Source organism: Perognathus longimembris, chromosome 12 (genome assembly GCF_023159225.1).
Source record: "Perognathus longimembris pacificus isolate PPM17 chromosome 12, ASM2315922v1, whole genome shotgun sequence".
NCBI lineage: Eukaryota > Metazoa > Chordata > Mammalia > Rodentia > Heteromyidae > Perognathus > Perognathus longimembris.
Window position 1 is genome coordinate 39,927,218 of NC_063172.1, and position 27,186 is coordinate 39,954,403.

Sequence of the window (27,186 nt, forward strand, 5' to 3'; positions counted from 1 at the left end):
ATTACTGCAGTGCAATGCCAATGGCCAAGGCACTAAAAGGTCACATCTATTATCGTTGGCATTTCTCTCCCCACTGAGCTGTTTTCTGAGTAGATGTCATACTTATCTCAGACAGAAGGCATGTCCATCATGACAGCACATTGCTGTCAATATTTGATCTAATAAAAGACACTCTGCCTTTCTTTTCTTCAAATTTCATTGCATCTAAGCTGGGACCAAAAGATGATTCCTTTTTTCCTTACTACTCCAACTTAACCTTTTAAGGACTGGATTCCTTAAGCAAAGTTTCAGCAGTCATTTATTGTTTTAAAGTGGAGAGGGGATTCATTAAAAATGAAAATTATTAACCATTCAGCAGAGTAAATGACACAGCTACAATACCATGAAGTGGCTTTATGAAAATAGTGTTTTGTTGGGAGAAACCATTGGCTTCTATGAATAATAATCATGATTGCTAGCCATCAGAAATTGGGTAAAGACTAGAAAAAACTAAAATAAGTTTAAAAATAAAATAAAATAGAAAAGAATGACAATGGCCTGTGTTAGCTACAAGCAACCACATAGTAAAATTCTTCTGTGAAGTCCAGCTTTACTGAAGAACTTATGAGAACTCTTGGAACCTTCTACAGTAGCAATAAAAGAACACATTGTAAAAATGTCAGATGTGAACTTGACTAGCTAGCACCACTAGGAATTATCAACAAGAGGCACCAAGAACTTTGCCAAAAATCCACCTTCAAGCCCAGATCAAACCATTGCATAAAATCAGCCCTATTTCCTCTAAGAATTTCACACTCCAAGTTTCATTCTAGCAGGAGAGCTGTTTCTTAGCAGTCTTTTGGACTCCATGGGTTTCCATTTTCAAAGCATTTTTGCTATGAACCTGGGAGGTGTTTTTCCTGGAGTTCTTTCTCACCAGACAGGTTCCGGCTGCCTCTTGAGTGATGATGGAAAACAAAGGTGCCTGCCAATATGTCATTCCCTGGTTTTGTAATCCTCAGGCAGTTGCACAAAGGTTAGATGGAACTTTACCAACCAGTTAAAGGCACCATCTTAAAGGAATTAGGATGATTACTGCAATATCCCACTATTGCATATTAAGGAAGTCCCCCATAGGCCCAATAAACCCATGTGAGGAGTTGCAATAATGATCCTTTTTAATTTTGTTTTCACTTATAACCCTGGAGTTTTGAAACCCAGTGTCTTTAAGCAAAAGTTGAAAACTATTGCCCATGTGGCCTCATCAAAATTTTGATTCTCTAACAAACCACAGGAGAAAACCCTGTGTTCCCTTTCTATGGTAATTATTGGTGAAAGAAAAGTCACACTATTTAAGAGATTTTTAAAAGACATTAAAATTCCTCACTTGCTTATTCCTCAACATATCCTAGAGATCAACTTAAATATTTAGATAATTCTTTGCTTGAAACCATTTGGAGAATAAAGGGGAAATGGAAAAAAAGGAAAGTTAGCATATGACTAAATTCCCCTTTTACTTAAGAAGTAATCTTTAACAGGTAATTTTTTACATTAGGAAGATAAGTTAAATAGGCATGTTCATTTAAACTTTCTACTTTGCTCTTAACTAAGAGAATAGAGGGATATCTGAAATTTTACTGTAGGAACTCAAATATAGGTATAAATAACTATATAGATATAGATATAGATACAGATACGGTTGGTTACATACATACATACATATGCTGGGATTTTTCTTCCTGCCTGAGCAATAGAAGGGAGGAGAACCTATTCTAATTCTGTCCTGTATTTTGATCATTTATTCAAGGACTAGAATAAAGTAAATTTTTTGGAAATGTAAAAATATGCAATCACCAGATAGATACATGGGATCAAAAAGTTTAAATCAGGGGCTGAGAATATGGCCTAGTGGCAAGAGTGTTTGCCTTATATACACAAAGCCCTGGGTTCAGTTCCCCAGCACCACATATACAGAAAATGGCCAGAAGTGGCACTGTGGCTCAAGTGGTAGAGTGCTAGCCTTGAGCAAAAAGAAGCCAGGGACAGTGCTAAGGCCCTGAGTCCAAGCCCCAGGACTGGCCCAAAAAAAAAAAAATTAAATCATGTATCCCTTGGTTTCTCTGTACACACAAAAGAAAGCATAGAAAAGATGGGCACTGAAGATGGGCATGCTCAGCAGAGAAGCCTAAGGTGGGCCCTAGACCCCACATAGGTTTGCCATGGAGATGTGAACCCCTACAGAATGCATTCACTTAAAAGAGAGGATGACCTTTATCTCGCCATCAATACTGTGACAAAAAAGCAGGTTCTATGTAGGAAGTTTTTGGTTCATGTTGTGTAACATTTAATGTCTCTTGATACAGTGTATCTTCCAATGAATGAATTCTTTTATGGTTTTAATTAAGAAGTAAGGGAATAGAAGCTGTTACTGGTTTGACTTCGGCAATGATCTGTTACAGGGGGACAAATTCCTGACACAAAGTTTAAAGATTTGTTGTTCTAATTCTGATTTCCAACTTTGGACAAGGATCCTAGTTTTTGAGTTCTGAAAGCTTCCTTCTTCCTTCTTCATTTTGAACTAAAGATACTGATATTTGTTCCACCCAGCTCACAGACTTCTTAAAATTTACAAATAAGATCAAGTAAGTAAAATTACAATCAGTGAAAGCCTTCATTCTACAGGCCTGTATAAAAGAAATTATTTCTTTCTTGAAGAGCACTTATTCGATTTATTTTTTATGTACTGCTTTCAGAGAAAGCTCATAGCTTCACAGCTCATTAGTCAACATGCTTCAACAATCAGTGATGGAGGCGCTTGCATAGCTCCGTTCTCCTCTGTTCTCATTGTTGTTAACACTCTGATCCTGCTCAAACATTCTGCCGTAGTTTTGTATTACATGGATTATACCCAGGTGGGGAAAAGGAAAGCTCTTCCTTCCTTCCTTCCTTCCTTCCTTCCTTCCTTCCTTCCTTCCTTCCTTCCTTCCTTCCTTCCTTCCTTCCTTTCCTTCCTTCCTTCCTTCCTTCCTTCCTTCCTTCCTTCCTTCCTTCCTTCCTTCCTTCCTTCCTTCCTTCCTTCCTTTCTTTCTTTCTTTCTTTCTTTCTTTCTTTCTTTCTTTCTTTCTTTCTTTCTTTCTTTTTCTTTCTCTCTTTTCTTTCCTCTTTTGCCAGTCCTGTGGCTTGAACTCAGGGCCTGAGCACTGTCCCTGGCATCTTTTTGTTCAAGGCTAACACTCTACCCTTTGAGCCACAGCACCACTGGCCTTTTCTATATATGTGGTACTGAGGAATCAAACCCAAGGCTTCATGTATGTGAGGCAAGCACACTACCACTAGGCCATATTCCCAGTCCGGAAAGTTATGTCTTATTGTGCATCTGTTATGTGCCTTTAACTCTAATACTTAAATACACACAAACATACACCTTTATACTAACTTGCTAATTTAGGCTCACACAAAAAAAGAAGCTTTAAAACTCAAAGACAGATAATTTTTGTAGCCAGTGCTCACACCTGAAAGCAGCTGTGAAGCAAAAGAATGTCACAAAGATCAAATGAGAATATTGTAGACATTACTTCAACCCATTATATACCTCACTGATACTTTTAAGATTAATAAAGTAAATCTCTACTGCATACTTATGTGTATTCTGTCATCCTAGTAAGGCACTCTGAATGCCACTGGTTCAAATTGCTTATCTGCCACTTCTTTTGCTAGATTTACTAGAAAGATCAGGAGACAGTAAACTAAAGTGACAATGTTCTGTATACACAAATGGGTATTTTACTACATGGTTGCACTTAGTCATTATGTCTGTCTTAATTATGGGTCTGAGATGAGCATTTAATTTAAAAGCCCTTATAGAACAAAATATCATCTGAACTTAGTATGCTCACTCTCTGGCAAAAGGGTATTGCAAAAAATGAATCTAGAAGAAGAATTATTTCACCTGGAGTTAGATACTAGTAAAAAATTAAGGATTTAAGAAACTTAAGCGATTTTGTAAAACACTCAATATTTTCTGAAGTGACTGTTGGCATAAATATTAAATCAATATATTTCTTAAAGAAAAAAATATGCCCGGCAGATATTCCAAATTATCCAAAGTTTTTTTTTAAGTATACACTTGGAATATTTGCCAAAAATATACATTCCTAGAATTCACAGAGATTTTGTGTTGGTATTATACATAAACAGTATTTCAATATGATAATGTATTGGTTCACATAATCTAATATTTCATAGGAGTGCTTAATGTTATCCTAACAAGACCCAGCAACTTCAGAGATGGGTACTGGAAGTTGCAGCAAAATGAACAACAGGTTCATTATTTACCATAAGGAATTTTAGAATAATTGTGTATTCATAAAATTAGTGAGATCAAGAATAGTAATTGAGAATGATATTGTATCATTTTCAAGGAAATAAAATGACCTGGGGAAAAAAAAAATCATGTTAAGAGAAGTAAGTCCAGCCCAGGGAGACAAAGAATGCATGTTTTCTCTCTTATGTAGAAGTTAGAATTAATCTATAAATATGTACCTTGGTGTTATATCCAAACACACAGAAGTCTGTTAATAGAAATATGGTAGCTACAAGGGAGAACTCAAACGGTATAATTCCTTAAGAAGGATAACTTACAGTCCAACAAAATAAATATCAGGAATTTGGTATTGGGAACCAGGGAATGAGGTTAAGAATAGGGGGTAGAACGATGAAGAGAGGAAGGAGTCTAAACACAGTCATAAAATTCAATGTATAATTTACAAAATTAAGAAAAATGGAGGGGAACAGTGGATTGTGAGAGATGGAGGAGAATGATGAATGGGGTGACATTGATGAAAATACATTGTATTCATAAACTGCATCACCCTTGTACAACTACTTAAAATAATTTAAAAGTAATAATGAATACTGGTTTGAGAAAGAGTATATTCAATTACAAATTTATTTTTAAAACCCGGTGTTTAGTAGAAGTGCTTTGGAGATATCAAACTTATTGGGGGAGTCAGCAGAAGTTTCTCTTAAATCCTAAGATAATTCCAGACAGGCAGTCAAAAGAGGTACATAAAAAATACTATGAGAAAATCACTGATATAACTAACCTTCACCTCCCTTGATATTTACACTAGAGAATTTATCTCCTTTCATAGTTACATGAAGGATTTTATTTAACCTGTGACACATAGATACCTATTATGCAACTGTTTGAATTCTGGGCCACATGCAATCACTGGAATGATTTTGTTTTGAGTAATCATCGATTTTACCTTAAAGTTAAACATCAAATTTTTTTCTTGAGAATTATTTCAATTTGTTTACTATTTTATGGTTTATGCTATTTTTCTTAAGTGAAAAACATTGTTGACTAATGTCATGGTTTGTGTTGGTGTTGGCATCAATTCCCCAACTACAGAAGTTCCAGAAGATGAGATGCAAATAAGATTTCTCAGCTTTAAAGATAAAGATGGGGACCCTACAGTAAACCTCCAAGGAGACAACTCATACAGTAAAAGAGATTCCTAACTACTACTTAAAAGTTCATGGAACTATATTCTCAGAGTATCTAGTACACTTTCCCAAAGATAATTTCCATAAACACATCAGTCATCTAAATATCTTCAAAACATAAATCTTTCAAGACTGAAAGATTTTAAGACCCCACAAATGCCTCTATCGTATGGATTAAAGTAGTCCTCTACTTTTATATATACATTTATATCTACTCAGTTGCTTAATATGTACAGATTTCTTGATTAAAAGACTATTTAGGAACAAATTTGAAAACTGCCCTTAAAAGTCAAATGTGCCAAGATTAAAAGAAATCATAAAGTTAAAGGCTTTCTTAAAACACACTGTTAAATTTTTTAACTTATGGGCTTAAAAGTACATATGTCAAAACTTCAAATCATCCTTGAAGAGTTCAATTTAGACATTGATAAAGTGTCTTAAATTCTGACACTTACAAGAACCAAGGTTCTCACTCTCCTGGCCATGAGTGACAGACACAGTTGGTTACTGCAGCCTCCCATTAATAGAACTGTGAGGGGAAAGGTTCTTTCTCCTTAAGCCAAATAAAATCATGAGTTTACCTCCAGCAAAGCTCATCAGAGTGTCTCACACCCCTGAGTTTAGCACAGTGAATTTGACTAGACATCTTTCCTGCTAAGCATTGTGTTCTTCTAGGTCTTTATAAAGACAAACTAGTTGAGGTTAAAAAAAAAAAGGGATCACTTAGTAATTTTCAGTATAGTCATTTTATTGAGCACCATTGTTTTCCAGGCTTGCCACAAATGAAGGAAGTACAGTGGTGAAAATGCAATGAGGGCCCTGTAATCACAGAGTACTATGTGAGAGAAAGTTAGAGACATTAAACCAGAAAATTAATAAAACATGGGTTGTATATACCTTCTTCAAATAATATGAGTGTAGAAGCATTTTGGACATTAGATTTCATTTTAAACTTGTGATAGTTATATATTATCAGTTAACTATGACTAATGTGAGGACATATAATCTAAAGTATTTCAAAATCTGAAATTTTAAAGTAAATATCGTAATCTCAGAATGCAGACAAAATCATTTAAGAATGCAGCAAATATCAGGAGAGGAATAAAACAGAATGATAGAATGAAGTGATAGTAAAGAGGAGGATGCGCTGGGTTTGGAAGTCAGAAGGTCATGGCTAAGCAGGTAAAATGTGAGCCTGTGCAAAGACATGGGTACTCCAGACAGTAGGACATTCAGAACAAAGGCCCTAAAACAGGAAAAAGCTTGGTATGGATGAGACAAAGATACACACTGGAAAAAATAAACCTGGTGGCTCATCTTAGTTATGTGAAGAGAAAGACAAACAAAGGAAGTGGTAGAGGTAAAAATCAAGAAAAATCATTCTGCTATTTAAAGTGATTGATTAAAATTCCTCCTTATCTTGGTATAGAAATGATCACATCAGTGTCATCATTTTCTATGGCCCCAAATACGGCTTATTTTGCCCCACCAAATAACATCATTTCCAAAAGGGCATGGAATTTAAGAATCGATATGAATTAATGCTGACTTTGATATAAAAACAATACAATGATTACAATGTATGTTTCCTTATCATAGGAAAATTTTGCCTTTATTTGAATGCCCAATGTCCCCCTCCTTCCCTCCCCCCCTCCAAGATCCATGTACTCAGGATAGCCTTGTGGTGAGGTGCTGGAAATCTTTAGAAGCTAGAACCTTCTGAGGAGTCCTGAGGTTACTGGGAGAATTCTTGAAGGAGATTTTAAGATCCTGATGGTCTTCAGTCTGGCGTTGCTTCTGGCCCTTCTGGTTTGCTCTGCCACATACTCCCACTATGCTTTGCTGCCTCATCAGTGGCAACTTGATCTTGGACAAGAATCTTTTCATTAATTATCTCCATTAGTTTGTAAGACAAGCAGAAAGCTGGCTGATAAAATCTGAATTCCAGATAAGTGGATTGTCCTGTGATACTCTAAGCACTGTAGACTAGCAACTGGCATTTGAATGAGGACCTACTGAGGTAATGTACTTTCCAACCATATTTAGCAGATCTCTACCATAAGTAGGCATGGCACACTTCATATATTTTATTCCTCTCTCTACCAAACAATTGCTTTAAATAAAATTTGAAATTTACTATCATTTATTTACTTCTATGTTTATGGCTTAATTCTGTAATATTAAATGTATGAATTAGAGGAAAATATTCACCTAAAGAACAAGAAAAAATTAAAATAAGAAATGTGTAAACGCTCCTAAATATTTTTACCCTGTGTTTCATTAGCATTAATTAGTTATATAAGATTTCAATTTGTAGACTTCTGGGAAGATGGCAGAGGAGCAGCAGAGCCCTAGCTAAGCTCCCTCTGACATCCCAGTTTTACCACTCCAGAGAAACTTTTGCTCCTAGAAAGACAGCTCAAGTAAGTTATAACAGTACAGAGATTCTGGCCAGAAAGGAAAAATTGGCTTTGCTGGCCTGAAAACACAGAATTTGAGCTCCGGGCGGTATCCCGCCACCACGCCAGTGCTGGTGCCAGCACAGTGCCTGGCACTCCACACACCTGAAGCACACAGCAGCAACCAGGAAGAAATCCTCCAGATGGCGGCAGACAGACACAGATTACAGGCAGAGCACAGACAGGCCGAAATCTCAGAGAAAGCTTGAGTACCCCATGACAGACATTCTCACTTGCACCCACAGAGCAACATCTGGAAGGTAGCCCGTCTCCCATGACCAGAGCGAAGCACCTTCTTTGACTCTGGCATAGACCCGGTCAGAGCAGACTGGAACTAAAGTGGACCAGGGGAAAGTGAGGACAAAGGGGCCATCTTTGAAAAGGGCAAGAGTGACTGACTGGTGAGAGCCAGCTCTGCCCAGGAGAACATCCCACTGCCCATGCAGGAAGCTAGTCCCTGGCCCAAGGACTCACAGACTCAGGTAAACTCAGCCAGAGGTGCCCCTCCCCGCCCTGTCCCACCCAGCCCAGCCAACCCTGTGGCTGCCGACTCTCCAGCAGCCAGAAATTCTAAAATCAAGCTGAAAGCAGCAAGCAGCTACCTGCGGCAATGAACAATCAAACTGGAGGGTAAACAGTTCCTGAGACAGATAAACGGCCCCTTTACAGAGGATGCTGAACTCCCACCAGCAAATGATGCTGAATTCCACAGCCAGCTCCCCCCAGGAGAATGCCACCCCACCCAGGAGGGAGGAACCTCCCCCATGGCAAGCTGCCCTCAGCCAGGTAAACCAGGCCAGAGGCATCCGGCCCTGCTGAGTCCGCAGCCTATTCTTAGCCAGGCGTTAAAGGCCTCGGCCCCACAGCAGATGAGAAAAGCCACAGTTCCCCAGTCTGCTCACGTCCCCCAACTACAGAGGACACCCAAGTCCTACCTGCAAGTTGTGCAAACCACAGAGCCTCAGGATTTTACTAACAGGGGAGGAGGGTCAAAACAGATCCACCCCCTGCAAGTGGAAAGCAAATCAAACCAGCCAGGCAGCAGGAAAATAGACTATAGACCATTGCAAGGAACCAGAAACTGGAAAGAGCCCACCCAAACATTTTTTTAAAGCATTTTACTTTTTATTTTTCATTTTTGAGTTGTCACTTTTTTTTGTTTCCTGTTTTTTATTTGTTTGTTTCATTGGGATTTTTTTGGTAATATATTTTTTGTTGTTCAGTGTGTTTGTTTTCCTGTATTTTTTCTTTGTTTCTCTTTTCACATTTTCTTTATTTAAAATTACTTTCCTTTGACTAGCACCTTTACTCTTTTCTGTTGACTCTCCATTCTCTATTATTTTTTTTAGTTGTTTTTCTTTTTTTACCCTGTGTCTCTCAATTTTGGTATTCCCTTTCAATTTCCTAGTTCTAATACCAGTATACATGGTTTCCAATATACTCAGATAAGATTAGAGAAATAGTGTAGGTACAACCACAGGAAGGTGATACAAGAACATCATCAATAATAGAAGCTACAGATACACATGGGATGTTGAAAGTAGTTACAACTGTGATATAACAATCGTTTCCATAACATGGAGTTCATTTCACTTAGCATCATCTTATGTGATTATAAGGGTATAGCTATTGGGCTCTTGTGATTCTCTATCATTTTAACCTTGTTCTTTCTACAGATTCTACTTTTCTCCACCTTTCCACTTCACTGAAGCTAAACTAAAATCATTATCCCCATTCATTTTACTCTATCATCTTCACTACCACTAACTAAAAACACTCATAGATCCAAACACATTGATGGCTGGTAACTAACACTCCACTATCACCTCTGGACAGATCAACATGCCAAAAACTGAGAAAAGAAACCTCAGAACTAAACAACTGCATAGACCAACTAGATTTAAATGACACCTACAGAATATTCCATCCAGCAACACCAGAATACACATTCTTTTCAGCAGCACATGGAACATTCTCCAAAATAGATCACATCTTAGGGCACAAAGAAAATCTGTACAAATACAGAAGTATCAAAATCATTCCCTGCATTCTCTCAAATCACAATGGAATAAAATTAGAGCTCAACTCAAACAACCACCGCAGAAAATCCTACAATTCATGGAGACTAAACAACACATTGCTGAACCATTAGTGGGTCATTGAAGAAATTAGAACAGAAATTCAAATGTTTATGGAAATAAACCAAAATGAGCACACAAAATATCAGCTCCTTTGGGACACAGCAAAGGCAGCACTCAGAGGAAAATTTATATCTCTGAGTGGCTACATCAAAAAACTGGAGAAACAGCAATTCAACAATTTAAAGAAGCACCTTAAGCTCCTCAAAAGAGAATAACAATCCAAACCCCAAGCCAATAGATGGAAGCAAATAATTAAAAATCAGAAATAAGAATCAGAAATCAGAATTAAGTGACTTACAGTGGAAAAAAAACTTCAAGAAATCAACAAAACGAAGTGTTGGTTCTTTGAAAAAATTAACAAGATAGACAGACCCCTAGCAAATCTCATCAACAAACAAAGGCAGCACAACCAAATAAACAAGATCAGAGACAAAACAGGTAACATCACCACAGAAACAACCAAAATTCAGAACACAATAGGGACTATTTTGCAAATCTTCACACCAACAAATTCAAGAACCTGGGAGAAATGGACGATTTTCTAGAAAAAATTGATATCCCCAAACTCAACCATGAAGATTTAAACCTTCTAAACAGACCCATATCCAGCATTGAAATAGAAACTGCAATAAGAGGTCTCCCATCCAAGAAAAGCCCAGGTCCAGATGATTCACAGCAGAATTCTACAAGGCCTTCAAAACAGAACTCACACCAATATTTCTCCCATGCTCCCATGCTCCTGGATTGGGAGGATTAATATTGTCAAAATGGCAATATTGCCAGTGGCTATCTACAAATTCATTGCAATGCCCGTTAATATCCCAACACCATTTTATAAGAAATAGAGGAAGCAATCCATAAATTTATATGGAACAATAAAAGATCACAAATAGCAAAAACAATCCTAAGCAGAAAGAACAGTGCTGGAGAAATTACAATACCAAACTAAAAGCTGTATTACAAAGCTATAGTAATACAAACAGCTTGGTATTGGCACAGGAACAGGCCTGAAGAGCAATGGAACAGAACTGAAGACCCAGATATGAACCTGCAGAACTATCCCTACTTAATCTTTGATAAAGGAGCTAAAAAAATAGAGTGGAAGAAAGACAGCCTCTTTAACAAATGGTGCTGTCAAAACTGGTTCAACACCTGCAACAAACTAAAACTAGATCCTTATTTAACCCTGCACCAAAATCAATTCCAAATGGATCAAAGACCTCAAAATGGAAACAGATACCCTGAAAATACTACAAGAAAGAGTAGGAGAAACACTTGGGCTCCTCGGCACAGGACAAAACTTCTTTAATAAAGGCCTAGAATTGCAAAAAACCAAAAAACAGTTGGACAAACGGGAGTGCATCAAACTGCAGAGCTTCTGCAGGGCAAAGGATATAGCTTGCAAGATAAACAGAAAGCCCACAGATTGGGAAAAGATCTTTACCGGACATACAATGGACAAAGGCCTCATATCTCAAATATATGGAGAACTAAAACAATTAAATTCCTCCAAAACAAAACTGCAAAGGACCAACAGCCTCCTCAACAAGTGGGCTAAAGACTTAAAAAGAGACTTTTCTGATGAGGAAATGAGAATGGCCATGAGACATATGAAAAAGTGCTCTACATCACTGGCCATAAAAGAAATGCAAATCAAAACAACATTGAGATTCCACCTCACCCCAGTAAGAATGTCCATTATCAAGAAAACTAACAATAACAAATGTTGGAGGGGATGTGGCCAAAAGGGAACCCTACTTCATTGTTGGTAGGAATGTAAACTGGTTCAGCCACTCTGGCAAGCTCTATGGAGATTCCTCGGAAGGCTAAATACAGAACTCCCCTATGACCCAGCAGCCCCACTTTTGGTCATCTACCCAAAAGACTACAAACAAGAACATACTAAAGCCACCGGCACAACAATGTTCATCATAGCACAGTTTGTCATTGCTAAAATATGGAACCAATCCAGATGCCTCTCAGTAGACAAATGGATCAGGAAAATGTGGTACATCTACACAATGTAATTTTATGCCTCTATTAGAAACAATGACATTGCCCCATTCATAAGGAAATGGAAGAACTTGGAAAAAATTATACTAAGTGAAGTGCGACGGACCCAAAGAAAAATGGACTTTATGGTTTCCCTCATAGGGAATAATTAGCACAGGTTTAGGCTAGTCACAGCAGAGGATCACAAGAGCCCAATAGCTATGTCCTTATAAACAGAGAACATGATGCTAAGTGAAATGAATTCCATGTTATGGAAATGAGTGTTATATCACTGTTGTAATTATTTTCAACATGCCATGTGAAACTGTAGCTTCTATTGTTGATGATCCTCTTGTATCCCCTGCCTGTGGTTGTCCCCCTGCTATCACTGTATCTCATCTGAGTAACCTGTATACTGTATATACGGTATTAGCACTAGGGAAGTGAAAGAGAATATCAAAATCGAGAGACAAAGGATAAAAAGACAAATGACTCCAAAAGCAATACTTGCAAAACCGTTTGGTGTAAACCAACTAAACAACTCATGGGAGGAGAGGGAAAGGGGGAGGGGGAGGGGGCAGTGAGGGAGGAGGTAACAAATAGTACAAGAAATGTACCCATTGCCTAATGTATGAAACTGTAACCCCTCTGTACATCATTTTGACAATAAATAAGTAATTATTTTTTAAAGATTTTAATTTGATATTCCATATAAGCAGACAGTATGCCCCCCTCCACCAACCATCCTCCTCTCAACCCCTTCCAAAAATAATCTCAGCAAGCTTCATTGTTCCATTTTCACTCATGTACCTAAAATATTTTAACAATAGTCACCATCCTTCACTCTGCTCACACTGTCTCCTTCCACTGGTTAGCATAGCTAGGACAGGACCTGCTTTACATTTCCATCATTCTTTGTGTGTGTGTGTGTGTGTGTGTGTGTGTGTGTGTGTGTGTGTGTACCAGTTGTTCAGAAGAGGTTCACCATTGCCCTTAAATACCTTTTAAAGTGGTAAACATACAGTTTTAAAGGCAATAAAAAATGTCTTAAACTAAAACTGAAATTACTCAATAAATAAAATCTAATATGTTATTAACTAATTTTAAACTAATATAGATAATGAAAATAGAGATGATAGTGTGATATAATAGAAAAGATGCAGTCCTGATATTTAAAGATGACTGGAAATGAATTCAGCTTCTTGTTTTGCTTCTTGAATGTTCTAAGCTTCAATTGTTACCTTTTTTCAAAGGAGATGTGGTACTAAGCTCTAGTGGCTCATGCCTGCAATCCTAGCTACTCAAGAGGTTTAGATCTGAGGATCATGGTTCAAAGCCAGCCCAGGCAAGAAAGTCCATGAGACTCTTATTTCCAATTAACTACCAAAAAACTGGAGGTGGAAATGTGGCTCAAGTGGTAAGGTGCTATCCTTGAGCAAAAGGGCTCAGGGACAGTGTTCTAAGGTCAGACTAACACAAAAAATAAAAAATGAGATGAGGTAACTCTTACCTCACTCTTAGCTATGTTGTGAATACAGAATCATATCTTTACTTGGGTTGATTTAGAATTGCCTGTTATGGAAAACAAGATTTCTTCCAGATCTGTATATGTATTAGGTGGTTTAGGATATAAACTGAGTAGAGGAACAGAGGAGCAGATTGAATATCTAGTTCAGTATGAAAGTAATTTAAGTATTTCATCCTTGAAAGAGTACACTTGGAGAAGTGTGTAGGTGAAAGTGGAATGAATGCACATTTATCTTGGTTTGGGCATAGATAGTAATCTGTGAGAGGCAGTTTGTCAGCCAAAAATGAAGAGTAAAGGTAAATGAGAGTAGTGCTGGGATTAAACTATAGGGTGCCTATTGAATTTTACATCCTCTCTCTATTTAATGTTCTCCTTGTGGGATTACTCCATTACACCTTGGGTACATAATAAAATAAGGAGTCATGATAGTTCAGAGTCAAAGTCATTTGGTACCTAAAATTTTAAATGAATAACCATCCCATATAACTATTAAAACATTCATATGATTACTCATCCTATAATAATGTAATGGAGAGGTTGGATTTTCTCAAATATGTTGATTAATATGGGTGTTTAAAGTTGAAAAGACTGATTGAAAGTATACATAATTACATTTAGATAGAAAGAATAAATTGAAGATATCTATCCTACAGCAAGGTTACTCTAGTTAATGATGAATTACTCTATTGTCAAAAATACAAAGTGTAAATCTTAAAAACCTCTATGTGTATAAAATGTACTCCTTATGAATAATGTATATGAACAATTACTAATTCTATTACCTGATTCTAAATTAATATTACACTATCTCAGATCAGCCTGTAAATATGCAAATTAACATTCTTACTAAGTTATCAATCACTAGTACCACTTAAGTGCCTAATAAGGTTGTGCATAAAATGTTTTTTAATTTCGGAAGTCCCAAGAATTGGAGGCAAGAGTATTCAGCCATATTGCCTATTGACATTTAAAAAAACAGGATTCCATTCAATAAATGATATTTAGCTTGCATAATATAGTGAAATAAAGTAATTTCAGGTGATCCAACCCTGTGGACATTTTATAGCACCTTTTATTTAGATAATGCATGCTTCCTGATAAGCAGAGATGATGAAACAGTGACCTATTAAAGACAGAGAAGTTCCTATAAAAACCCCAAGTGCTAGGTTAAGGTATATCCTGCATACACCATTGTAGGCAGTTATTCCAGGTATTATTTTTGCTTTCAGGAAAAGAAAATTAACAAGAAGATCATGGCAGACTGGGGATATGATGCCAAAAATGGTAAGAGTACCTCACTTCCTATAGAACAAAGTAGTAACTTAATGCTTTTTTAATAAAAGATTTATTAAGCATGTAACATAAGTGAATAGGCAGAGGCTAATGGTTTGGCTTGCCAGTTATGAGTAATGACAGTATCTGTGTAATTATATTAGCAGATGATCGTTAGGGTAAGAGTACCTACAAAATTTATTTGATATGTATTAGAAATCTCTTGTTCATAAGTAAACTAGTCTATGGATATATATTTATATATCTAGTGTTGACAAATACTGTTATGTTGAAAAAGTCTCTAGAGAGTTTTCACTATGCTAAACAGAATGCCATTTAAGACATCTAAATAAATTATCCTATAAAGTTTTAATTGGATGCATGTTTGTCCTGGTAGGTCCCGAGCAATGGAGCAAGACATATCCCATTGCCAATGGAAATAAACAATCGCCTATTGATATCAAAACCAGTGAAGTCAAGCATGACACTTCTCTGAAACCTCTCAGTGTCTCCTACAATCCAGCCAACGCCAAAGATATCATCAATGTGGGACATTCCTTCCATGTAATTTTTGAGGAGAATACCCAGTCAGGTGAGCCCAGAGACTATTCTGTTTTGTTTTTTCTCAGAATCTACCAGGAAAACCAAAAAAACAGTGCTTAAGAAATACCAGTAGCTATGCTTTCTGTATGTGACAACCATTGTTGTAATCTGGAAGGCATTTTAGGCTTCTAAGAAATTGCCTAAATTGTAGTAATGGTTTTGGAAATTCCTATCTGTGTCTTCCTTCATCTCTTCTCTTTCCTCATGTCCCCATCTCATCTGGTCATTTCACCATCTTCACACTTAATTCTTTCTATCTCTCTCTTTCTCTCACTCCGAGTGCTTCTTCACAAAGCTCTGTTGAGCAAATTGTTACAAATACTAAAACAGAAAAAAGCAAATATGTTCTAATCAGGTGAATGAGCATAGTGGGAAACAAAAAATGGGTTGACTGAATTCTTCTCATATACTAGAATCTGCTAAACAGCCTGATACATAGCTTTCCATAAACATTTACTGAATATTTTGTTATATAACAATTCTAGGCAACAGTCGACTGATATAAAAGGCTAAACTTGTTTGCCCAACTTGTTTTAGCCAAATTTTGGTCATCTCAGAGTTTTCTCTTTTTTTAAATAATAGATGAAATCTCATGTCAAGTGTTTGTAAATACACATATGATTGGACAGACTCTAAAATAACAGGTCATTCAATGTAAGCTCTTTTGCAAAGGAGGGCGGCAGGGAAGGGAGCGGTGTTACCATACTGGGGTTTAAACACAAGGCCTCATGCTCTCACTTGGCTTTTTTTCTCAAGGGTAGCACTCTACCACTTGAGTCACACCTGCACTTCTGGCTTTCTGTTGGTTAATTGCAGGAAAAAAAAGTGGAGGGGGACTAGGATTTGAACTCAGAGTCTGGTTCTTGCTAGTCTGACATTCTATCACATGCACTACTTCTCCAGCCCTGACTGGTTATTTCAGAGATGGAGCCTGACAACTTTTCTGCCCTGGTTGGCTTCCAACTGTAATCCTCTCCAGATTTCAGCCTTCTGAGTTTCTAGGCTTATAGACATGCACCACCACTGCACAACTCAAGTATACATTTTTAAGTGACCTTTCCTCACAAGCAGTGGGTCTTTTGGTCCCTGGCAAGGAATTCTCAATAAAATTGTTCAGATATACTGCTATGTCTTGCATGTAAAAATATATGATGAGTAATTTTTTTATCCAAAATAAGCTACTATTGACCTTGTTGCTCATTACCCACACTGTTGGAAGACTAAATAAATGTCATATGGAAGGAGATGTACAGAAAGCCTGTATTCACATAATTAATCCACTAGGCAATGTGCTTTCTTGGAAGAAATAACTCAGGTTGTGTGTCACTCATAGACTTCTCTACGATGCATCCTACACACAAATACCATTTTCATGGATGAAGAATGAGAAAGCCAAGACAAAAACTTTGGCACTGGTGTTTGTTTTCATGTCTACTTAGCACAATAGTGCTGGTTTATATTAAATGCAAAGATAAGCTGGAGTTTGTGAGTGAAGACGAACAGCAGTTCCCTTTTCTTCCAGTGCTGAAAGGAGGTCCACTGTCTGAAAGTTACAGGCTCATCCAGTTCCATTTCCACTGGGGCAGCACGAATGACTATGGTTCTGAGCACACAGTGGATGGAGTCAAATATTCTGCAGAGGTAATGTGAATCATTAAGTGACAGATAGACATACCAACACTACTCCCAGAAGCAGCTCAGTTACTATCATAATGACCCAAAGTTACCATCATAATGACCCAAAAGAAGAATTCTGGTTTCTGTAAGGACTCCCAGGGTCAGTTTAACCCAAACACACAGACAAAAATGTTAGCCAGGAGAGGGAATTTTTTTTTTAATATGGGAAGAGACAACTAAAGCTAGAGCTACATCCTGAGTTTAACATTTCCCTGAAAATGCATCAAAACATGCTGCCTTGACACGATGTTAACTTAATGGGCTTGATCTGCTTTCCCTTAAATATCTCACCCCCCAACGGAAACACCACTATTCTCTTTTGACATAAACATATAGCTCAGATGTGGCCAGCTAGAAAAACTTGAGTAAGCCTGAAACCAAAAGCTCAGACTTAATTATCAATGGTTACACCTGCATTTCTGCGGAAAAGTTACCCACACATGCATCAAATTCCATAGGAAATCTGGAAGTAAAGGACAGAATCTTTATTTTTTATCTGCTTAAATATATATTACAAATGTAGTATGGGTTACCTTTTTAGTTTTACTTTGGTAAAATGAATTTTATAATATATCTAGGTTTGAAATTTACTTTTTCCACTTACCAACTTATTATAGTCATTTTTATTGAGTCAGACGAGTTAATTCCACTTCATTTTGAAAATGTCTGTTTAGAATTTCAACAGCATGACTCGTCTCTATTGGTCAGTAATTATAATGTCTTCTGATTTTATTCAATAGGGTTTTTGTTTCTCTAAAATGCTATACTCAATATATCATATGTGTATATTATGTGCCAATGGAAATAATTATGTAGTTTAAATTGTCCACAAGAGATATTGCTAGGTTATAAAATATATGTATTACATTCTGACGCAGTATTAAGAGACTTTATTTAAATATAACTTATTTTATGTTATATAGTAAGTATTAAATGATGACTTTCAGTACTGTAGCAATCTGTTCATTGTTTAATTCTAGTGAACTAAAATCAACTAAGCTGGAAGTCTACATTAATATTGTTTTTGGAATGATACTTAGTAGTATCCAAAAACTTAAAGTAAGCTATTCTCTGAAGTAAATTTTAAAAATAAAAATAATTTACATTAGTGATAAGCAATACTTAGACACCGAGTTTAATATGCAATTTAATTCAATAAACTTAAATGAGATTACATATAAGGTTCTAGAGATGGCTAGCTCCTCAGCCAACTCCTGGGACTTGAATCAAAGTTGTGCCAACTTGCTAGTGGTACAACTTTGGGTAGAACACTATGTTTCTATTATCTAATCTATATGGTCAGATAATAATAATAATACCTATTTCACACAATTATTGAGAGAATGACATAAGTAAACCCATAAAAAGCCCACTTAGGACATCTTTTATATTATAAGTGCTTGGTAATGTTACTATCAATTCTTCAGATAAGACACAAGCAAGGATTCCTTATTCAGGGCAATATATTTATAAACGATTGTGATTTAATAAACAATAGTAAATAGTGGTATGAATATTCACAAAATACCATTGGAAAATAGCTGTAAAATTATCAGTTAAGAGCAGGCACAGACATAAAAGAAATGCAAATCAAAACAACATTGAGATTCCATCTCACCCCAGTAAGAATGTCATATATCAAGAAAACTAACAATAACAGTTGTTGGAGGGGATGTGGCCAAAAGGGAACCCTACTTCATTGTTGGTGGGAATGTAAACTGGTTCAGCCACTCTGGCAAGCAGTATGGAGATTCCTCAGAAGGCTAAATGTAGAACTCCCCTATGACCCAGCAACCCCACTTTTGGGTATTTATCCAAAAAACCGCAAACAAAATCACAGTAAAGCCACCAGCACAACAATGTTCATTGCAGCGCAATTTGTCATAGCTAGAATCTGGAACCAACCCAGATGCCCCTCCGTAGACGAATGGATCAGGAAAATGTGGTACATATATACAATGGAATTTTATGCCTCTAGCAGAAAGAATGACATTGCCCCATTTGTAAGGAAATGGAAGGACTTGGGAAAAATTATAAGTGAAGTGAGCCAGACCCAAAGAAACATGGACTCTATGGTCTCCCTTATTGGGAATAATTAGTACAGGATTAGGCAAGCCACAGCAGAGGATCACAAGAGCCCAATAGCAATACCCTTATGATCACATAAGATGATGCTAAGTGAAATGAACTCCATTTTATGGAAATGATTGTTATATCACAGTTGTAACTACTTTCAACATCCCATGTGTATCTGTAGTTTATACTGTTGATGATGTTCTTGTATCACCTTCTTGGATTGTAGCTACACTATCTCTGTAATCTTATCTGAGTATATTGGAAACAGTGTATACTGGTATTAGAATTAGGAAATTGAGAGGGAATACCAAAATTGAGAGACAAAGGGTAAATTAAGAGAAACAACAACAAAAGCAATACTTGCAAAACTGTATGGTGTAAGCGAACTGAACACCTCAAGGGGGGGAAAGGGGGAGGGGGAGGGGGGTATGAGGGACAAGGTAACAAACAGTACAAGAAATGTATCCAATGCCTAACGTATGAAACTGTAACCTCTCTGTACATCAGTTTTATAATAAAAACTTTAAAAAAAAAGAGCAGGCACAGAATCTAGACTGATACAAGAGAAGAAAAATACAATGTGATGACATTTCACTTAGAACTGTAATCTCTCTTTAGAATATTTTTAAAAAGAATTTAGAATTCATCTTTTTATTAAACAATTAGTTATTGAACACTTTCAGTATGCTGTATTGGAACTTGCTGTCAGAACTTATAGTTGATAAGAGAAAAAAGTTCTGCTATTCAAGATTATGTGACAGAAAATTCCAAAAATAAAATCAATGGTTTAGCAAAACCTCAAGCTCTGAGCAATTGGGCAAATGTGATCTATCAAATATGGATATTGGTAGTTATAGAAAAGTTTTTATTGAACAGTGTAAGAACTGAAAATGAAGCAGGTTTGGCATGAGAAATTAAGAGTTATACTTTGGCCATGTTAAGTTTGAGACATCTACATAGATACTAACAGGGCATCATCCTCTTGATACATTCTTGGCTAAGTAGACCCCAAGTTCTGCCAAGAATTTAGACCACAGATGTCATTTTGAGAGGTGCTTGAAAAGACACTCATGTGTCCAAGAAATTCTGTCTTAGTTCAAGATTCCCAGGCAGTCCACAAACTCTTTCTTGTAAAATGAATATGAATTACTTTATGTGAAAGGAAATGGCTTCCATTTTTGTCCTAAAGCCAGTCAGATTTCCTGATCTTTCCATATGAAAGAGAGATTTTGTCAAAGGGAGTAATATTCAATGGTGATATTGTAAGAAAGAAAGTTTCACTTATTGTTCTGGGTGTTCCAGTCTTATTTTGTTTAGCACAACCTTTGAAACAATGGAATCCAGTCCTTCCTATACTCTGGATAAGGGCTCATGTCCATTTTGTCCAAACCAAAATATATTCCCAAATGTTGACATACTAACTCTCAAATTACCTTTATAAAGTACTTTTGGTATCTTCTACCCTTGCATAAATGAGTCCCTGTATTATCATCCATAGCTTCACTTAGTTCACTGGAATTCTGCCAAGTACTCCAGCTGTATTGAAGCTTCCTCTAAGCCTGATGGGCTGGCGATTGTTGGTGTTTTAATGAAGGTGAGTTATGGCGGGTTACACAGCTCTGATGATGATGTTTCTTCCCAATTAAGTCTCAGGATACAGAGGGAAAGGGTAAATTCCCCTTTTACTTAAGTCTAACTACACATAAAAGTTCTTTCATATGCTGGGGCCTTATATCTCTTCTTTTCCCTCAGAGAAATTAAGTCTGAGAAGGTGTCATGGGGAAAATGGAATTTCTACATGCTTCCAAATTCCTTGTTCTCTGAGCCTTGCCTCATAGACTGAGGAATTTAATTTAATGTCTCATCAGGGAAAAAAATACTCCTTCATAGCTTTCAACTGATTCTTAAATTAAGTAGATGGTGTATAAATCTTCTATTAAAGAGTTACTGGCAAGTTCTATAAGAAAGTTATTATTAAATTGGATATGATTGGGTAAGTAATTTTTATCATTTAAGTAAACTTTTATTGACCATTTTGAATATGCAAAAAAAAAAGTGAAAATTGTAACTCCTTTTGGTCTGTTACTACAGACCAAAACTAAAAGATTTGATTTTTAGATCATGGTTTTGCTGAATTTCCTGATTTTTATTTTGTGGTCTTATATACCTTGCTCCAAATTAAATGTATGCCAAGCTTTTTATTTGTCACTTAATCTGTGGTTATATTTTATAATTTACAGAATACAGAGATCCATAAAGACATACTTTTAAGGAAGCTTCCTCTTCTAAATCAGAGAGAAAATAACTTACCTCTCTTTAGTTATTTTTGCTATTTGAAAAAAAATAAAAGCTAGCTGAGTAGTCAGTGCTCTGTTGATGAAAATCTTTATTTCACACTTTGTTTTTAATCTCCAGGTTGGTCAGGCCAATCCAAAGCTGCAGAAAATACTTGATGCCCTAAGTACAATTAAAACCAAGGTAAATAAACTAAGTAACTGTAATTCTGAGAACAGTAATCCACAAACATATTCAAATCATTTAGTTACATATTTGAAATGGGTAGCAGGAAGGCTGATTTAAAAGCCACCCATGTGACAGTAAAGTATTTCTAAGATATTGCTGGAGTCAGAAACTAAGAACCAGGGACCTGTTATGTATCATTTTCATATTGTTTACTGATTGCAGGTCCACAGAAGAACAGGTACTTAGTCATTCAGACTTGCTTGGAAATATGTACCAAACCATGAATATTTTTCACTTCATGTAGAAAGATATCTATATTTTTATAAGTATAAAATTTTAAAGTAAGGAATATTCTGACATACCATTAATCTATACTATTGGCTAGTAATGATACCTAACTAAATTCAAAATACAGATGGACTTTCTGAAATAGAAAACAAACCTTAGCGTCATGGTTTCAACTACAAGTAGTTAAACCATTTGTCAGAGATTTGTTATTTCCATGTATGGAGGACTCCACATTCTTCTGTAAAATAAATTTGTTTTATGGCAATTCTAGTGCAGGTTAGATTTTAATTGAGTATATTATAAAATGAGACTGAATATTTAAAAACCTGTAAGAAAGAGTCTTTTACAAATATGAAAAGAAAATAGAAGGAAATAATCAGTGAAGATAAAGGCAGAAAATAGTAAAATAGTAAAGAAATTGATAAATGTGTAAGAAGTAAAACTTTTCAATAAATGAAAATATGGTTGGATTCAATTTCTTTACCAGAAAAGGTATATTTCCTGGCAATTTTGCTAAAGGAAAAGAGGCCCATACACAAATTACTATTAGAAATATAAAAATAGGATATACCTAAAGAAATTGTTAACCTAATGAAGAAACTTCCTGGTGGTTTAGGACATTTTCTAATTTTTTATATTAGTTCAGTTGTTTATGTATCCACAAATACGTAGACATGAAGTAATATATTACTTTTATTAGCTAAAATCTCTAGGCATAAAAAATAATAGCGTAGATCTCATGTATTTTGATATAATAATGTGTATACTTTTCCCACAGGGCAAACGAGCCCCATTCACCAATTTTGACCCCTCTACTCTCCTTCCTTCATCCCTGGATTACTGGACCTATGAAGGCTCTCTGACTCACCCTCCTCTCCATGAAAGTGTACTCTGGTTCATCTGTAAGGACAGCATCAGTGTTAGCTCAGAACAGGTAAGAGTATGGAAGGTGAATGAATGGGGACTGAGAACACACATTGGAGCAGCATGTCAGATGACAATATCAATAGGGGATAGATACTGTTACATTAACTAGGTTTTTCCAGAGAATCAAAAATATATGATAAAACTTATGAAATACTTATAATAATATTTATGGCTGTATGAAGAAAATTAAAGACATGAAATCTCAAAAATCCACAATTCTACTTTTTTAAGCCTATCCTCAGGAACAAGAGCACAGTGTGTGGCCCACATAGTAAAGCCTAGTTCTCAATCTCAGAAACTAAAGAAAAACTGTCCCTGCACATTCCACTAAAATGCTGAGAAATTTTAGCTCTCAGTTGGTATACGTTAATAATTGACAAAAAAAGTTTCTTTTTTAGTTTCAGTTTTTAAATACCCAACGAAAGGTCTTATTAATTAGTGTTTATAGTGTTATTGATCAACAACCTATTCTTAAGCCTTACACACTCTATCTTACATACTCTGTCAGCCATTTTTCATGGCAAACACACAGGACGAACACTAAGGCCTGTTGCTAACTGGCATTTTTTAGGCACCTACTGCTAGCCAGCATTAGAGGTACTTTCCATGCATGTGCTTATTTCATTTTGCCACCAATCTGTGAATTAGGTACAACTGCATGGAGAGTGAGGCACCAAACTGGCAAGGTTCTTTCGCCAAGTATCCAAGTTCACAAGTGAGAAATTTGGCTGCCTAACCAGTCATCCATAATGTAAGCAAAAACGATGAGTTCAGAGGAATGTGAAGGACTTGGAATTTCCTTCCTACCTAATGGTGAAAGCAGGATAGTCCTCAACTCAGTTTTCTGTATGTTGGATATTAATTCCCTGGAAGGAAAGTATTTTATGTGACTTGAATAGCTTGTGATTCTCTCTACATTTCTTGCTTCCAGCTGGCACAGTTCCGCAGTCTTCTTTCCAGTGGGGAAGGTGAGCCCACTGTCCCCATGCTGCGCAACAACCGGCCGCCCCAGCCTCTGAAGGGCAGGATTGTGACAGCCTCATTCTGATGGGTGCCAGGGGTGCTTCCTCCCTCAAGAGCACACAGATCAGCTCCTCACCCAACCCAGTAACATGATCATTGCAAAGAAAGAAATATAAGTCAGTACTAATGAGACAGGAGGCCTGCAAGTTAATCTATAGAACATTAAAAAAATATTGATTTTAGTGCTTGATGCTTAACTCAATAATTTATAAACTTGAATGCATTTATGCTTAAATTCAGCTTTGTTTTGTGGAATAGCTTATGATGGAAATGGTGATTTGTATCACCTATTCTTTCTCATTTTCATTGAACTAATAAAACTTGTACATCTTTCATCTTGTGTGTTATTCATTCTAAAAAAAACTTGTTAGGTATCTACTCCATTTATGTTTTTAAAAATCTTACATACCTTACATGCAATAGTATTTTGTATCAAATATGATCACCAAAGGGCAATTTAAGATAAAATATTCAGAATTCATTTGCTTACTCTTGAAGACAAGAGTAACATGATATGATCATAAGATGAGTTGATGAGAAGATGAGAAAGATGATATGATCTGTATTTAATATTATTATGTTGACTCAACACTGATAACGTTTATGTTCATTGTGATACAATTACACCTTTTATAGAGTAGACTGATTCTTCTTGGTATCGCTACCACTTTTTCTCCCCACATTAGGAAGGCCTGTGCTTTCCCTCTCACTGCTATAACTGGTTAGTTTGCAAGAAGCAGTGGGACTTCAAAATTAGCAAGAAAATACAGTGACTGGCTTATAACAGTGCAAAGAGGCCAATTGATCTTAGACTCCTAGAGAAATATCATGCAGTCCTTTAGTCAGCTGTGCACTTAACTTGAAGCCAGTTCTTTCTGAAGTTATGTCTACATGCACAGTTGTGCAAATTGTTTGTACAGTTATTCTTGGATTACCTTTTGTCTCATCCAAAAGAATCACATGAGGGACCAAAGTCCACTGCAATATTCCTGTCTCATGTCACACAACCGATCAAAACCTCTAATGTTTATATAATCAAAGGTGGAAAGACTCAGCATGCTCTTCCTTGATCAGAGGCTCCATTCAGGAGAGGCTGTGTTTGTTTGGAACCTCATAACCACACCAACAGACTTTTTATTAAATATTGGATTTGGGGATCAAAATTTATATAAATTCCCTTTATTAACATGTAATGTACTAATGTAAAACATTAGCTTTGCTCCCATAAGCAATTTGCAATGCCAGGTACTTTCTTGGCCTAGGTAATCCCAGTATTTATACTTGCTAACCATTAAGCAAGTTTGTAATGTTTATACCTTTCCTGCCACCTTCAGCCTGCATGAGTCATAGTGATTAGATTTCAATTCTACAGTTCTCAAAGGGCATCCTTCAAGCTAAGAAAAGAGGGATCTGAATTTCACTTGAAAACTGTACCTAAAAAAGATGATCAAGACTTAAATAATGGCTGGGAATATGGCCTAGTGGTAGAGTGCTTGCTTCCCATACATGAATCCCTGGGTTCGATTCCTCAGCACCACATATATAGAAAATACCAGAAGTGTCACTGCGACTCAAGTGGTAGAGTGTTAGCCATGAGCAAAAAGAAGCTAGGGACAGTGCTCAGGCCCTGAGTCCAAGCCCCAGAGCTGGCAAAAATAAAAGCTAAAAAATCTTAAATAATATTTGAAAACATTTTCTGGAAAGAAAGTAAGCAAATTTAAAAATAAATTTTATGGGAAGCGCTTGAAAATTCTCAGTGACCTGTATGGGTCTTTTTTTTTTAAATGGTTAAAATGGATTTCAGGTGTTGTATATGTTTGTGAGTTTTATAATAAGAAGGGTAAAATATGACAGGAGATACCAGAATGGCCATAAAACTTTATCCCTAAGCTGGGTGCCAGCTAGGGAACAATGTCTCCGTCCTGCTTCTGCTAGAATGCAATATGTTTGAGGTGCCCATGAAGTAGATTATGGAGGCTTTCCATACTTCTCTGAAGTCGCCGATAGGAACAGCTGCTATGGGGTAGCACAGAATCATCTGAGAATTCAATGCATAGGTTTCATTGATTCAACTTAGCCCTGTGCTCTCCTCCCTTGCTGACTAAGATAGAGGATTGGAACATCCTGCAAGAATTCTGTCCCACTCGACCCCATGGTGTTTTCTTTGGGACAAATCTCTGGGCTTCTCAGAAGAAAGACAATGCCTGGTGGCACGGCCAAGAGGAAGCTCAAGGGTAAAAGGTGCTATTTTCTGCCTCAGCCTCAGAATAGCCATGCTGAATATATGACGTCCCTCTGCTGGCCCCGGTGCAAGTCCAGGTAGCTCAGTATATTTTCCTGAACTAGAATTTAATAACAAAAGGAAATTGACCAGGGAGACATCTTCATTACACATGAAGTCCACAGGAGAAAAGTTCTTTCTGCATACAAAGCGTTCATAAGTTATTAACATAAGTCCCAAGAAAAATAGAAAGAAGACACAATTCAGTAAAGAAATAGAATTGACCATTTGATGCATGAAAATGCTCAACACTTACAATCAAAGAAATACAAAGAAAAACAATATTCTGTCATTGCTCACATATAAAAATAGCAAAGGTCTTAACAAATAGTATTCAATGCTATCGATGATGCAGATAGGAAAAGTGATGTACATTTCTGGGAAAGGGGAGTTGGTATGGTCTGTCCACCACTGATACAAAAACTGAGTTCCAGAAGCAATTTTATTATAGAAAACCTTACCATGTAAACTATAGTCTCAACATAGGAAAGAAAAGCTAAGTGGTAGAGTTATATATTTTTTCTAATAAAGGTAGTTCATCTATTACTCTGTCTTCAAAGACTATGTAAAATTAATTTATTATATTTATTGTTAGGTCTTCCTGGGAGAACAGCCCCCTCCTCCCTTTCTCTTCATGAAAGACAGCACAATAGCCTTAGCAGAAATCACTTGCCTGAAACCAGTAATCACATGACTGTGAGTCAGCAAAGGACCCCAGACTCTGAGGTCACATCCTCACTCACTGAGGTCACTTCCTGAACTACCTTGGCCATGCCTTCTACGGATAGTGAAAAGTTCCCCAGGCTCTAAGATCACTTCCACATTCAATATGGTCACACCTTTCCCTATACAATCCCTCTGAACCACAAGTTCTGTCTCTTCTCTTCCTCTCTTCTTTTTCTCTCTCTTCTCTTCTTGCAGTGCACACCTTCATCTTGTGTAGCCCGGCAGGTTGCTCCCTCACCC

The 27,186-nt window shown here is 36.6% G+C and overlaps 1 protein-coding gene across 1 annotated transcript in view; it reads left to right on the forward strand.

Moving 5' to 3' along the window:
* The window catches only part of Ca1 (carbonic anhydrase 1), a 41,997-nt gene extending 17,723 nt beyond the window's left edge, over positions 1–24,274 (forward strand). The window contains exons 2-8 of the mRNA XM_048358852.1: positions 14,840–14,894; positions 15,280–15,474; positions 17,008–17,126; positions 20,737–20,832; positions 21,654–21,716; positions 22,768–22,923; positions 23,848–24,274. Coding sequence (XP_048214809.1) covers positions 14,864–14,894; positions 15,280–15,474; positions 17,008–17,126; positions 20,737–20,832; positions 21,654–21,716; positions 22,768–22,923; positions 23,848–23,964 — 777 coding nt within the window. The 5' untranslated portion in view covers positions 14,840–14,863 and the 3' untranslated portion in view covers positions 23,965–24,274. The remainder of the gene's footprint in view (positions 1–14,839; positions 14,895–15,279; positions 15,475–17,007; positions 17,127–20,736; positions 20,833–21,653; positions 21,717–22,767; positions 22,924–23,847) is intronic.
* The last annotated feature ends 2,912 nt before the right edge of the window (positions 24,275–27,186 follow it).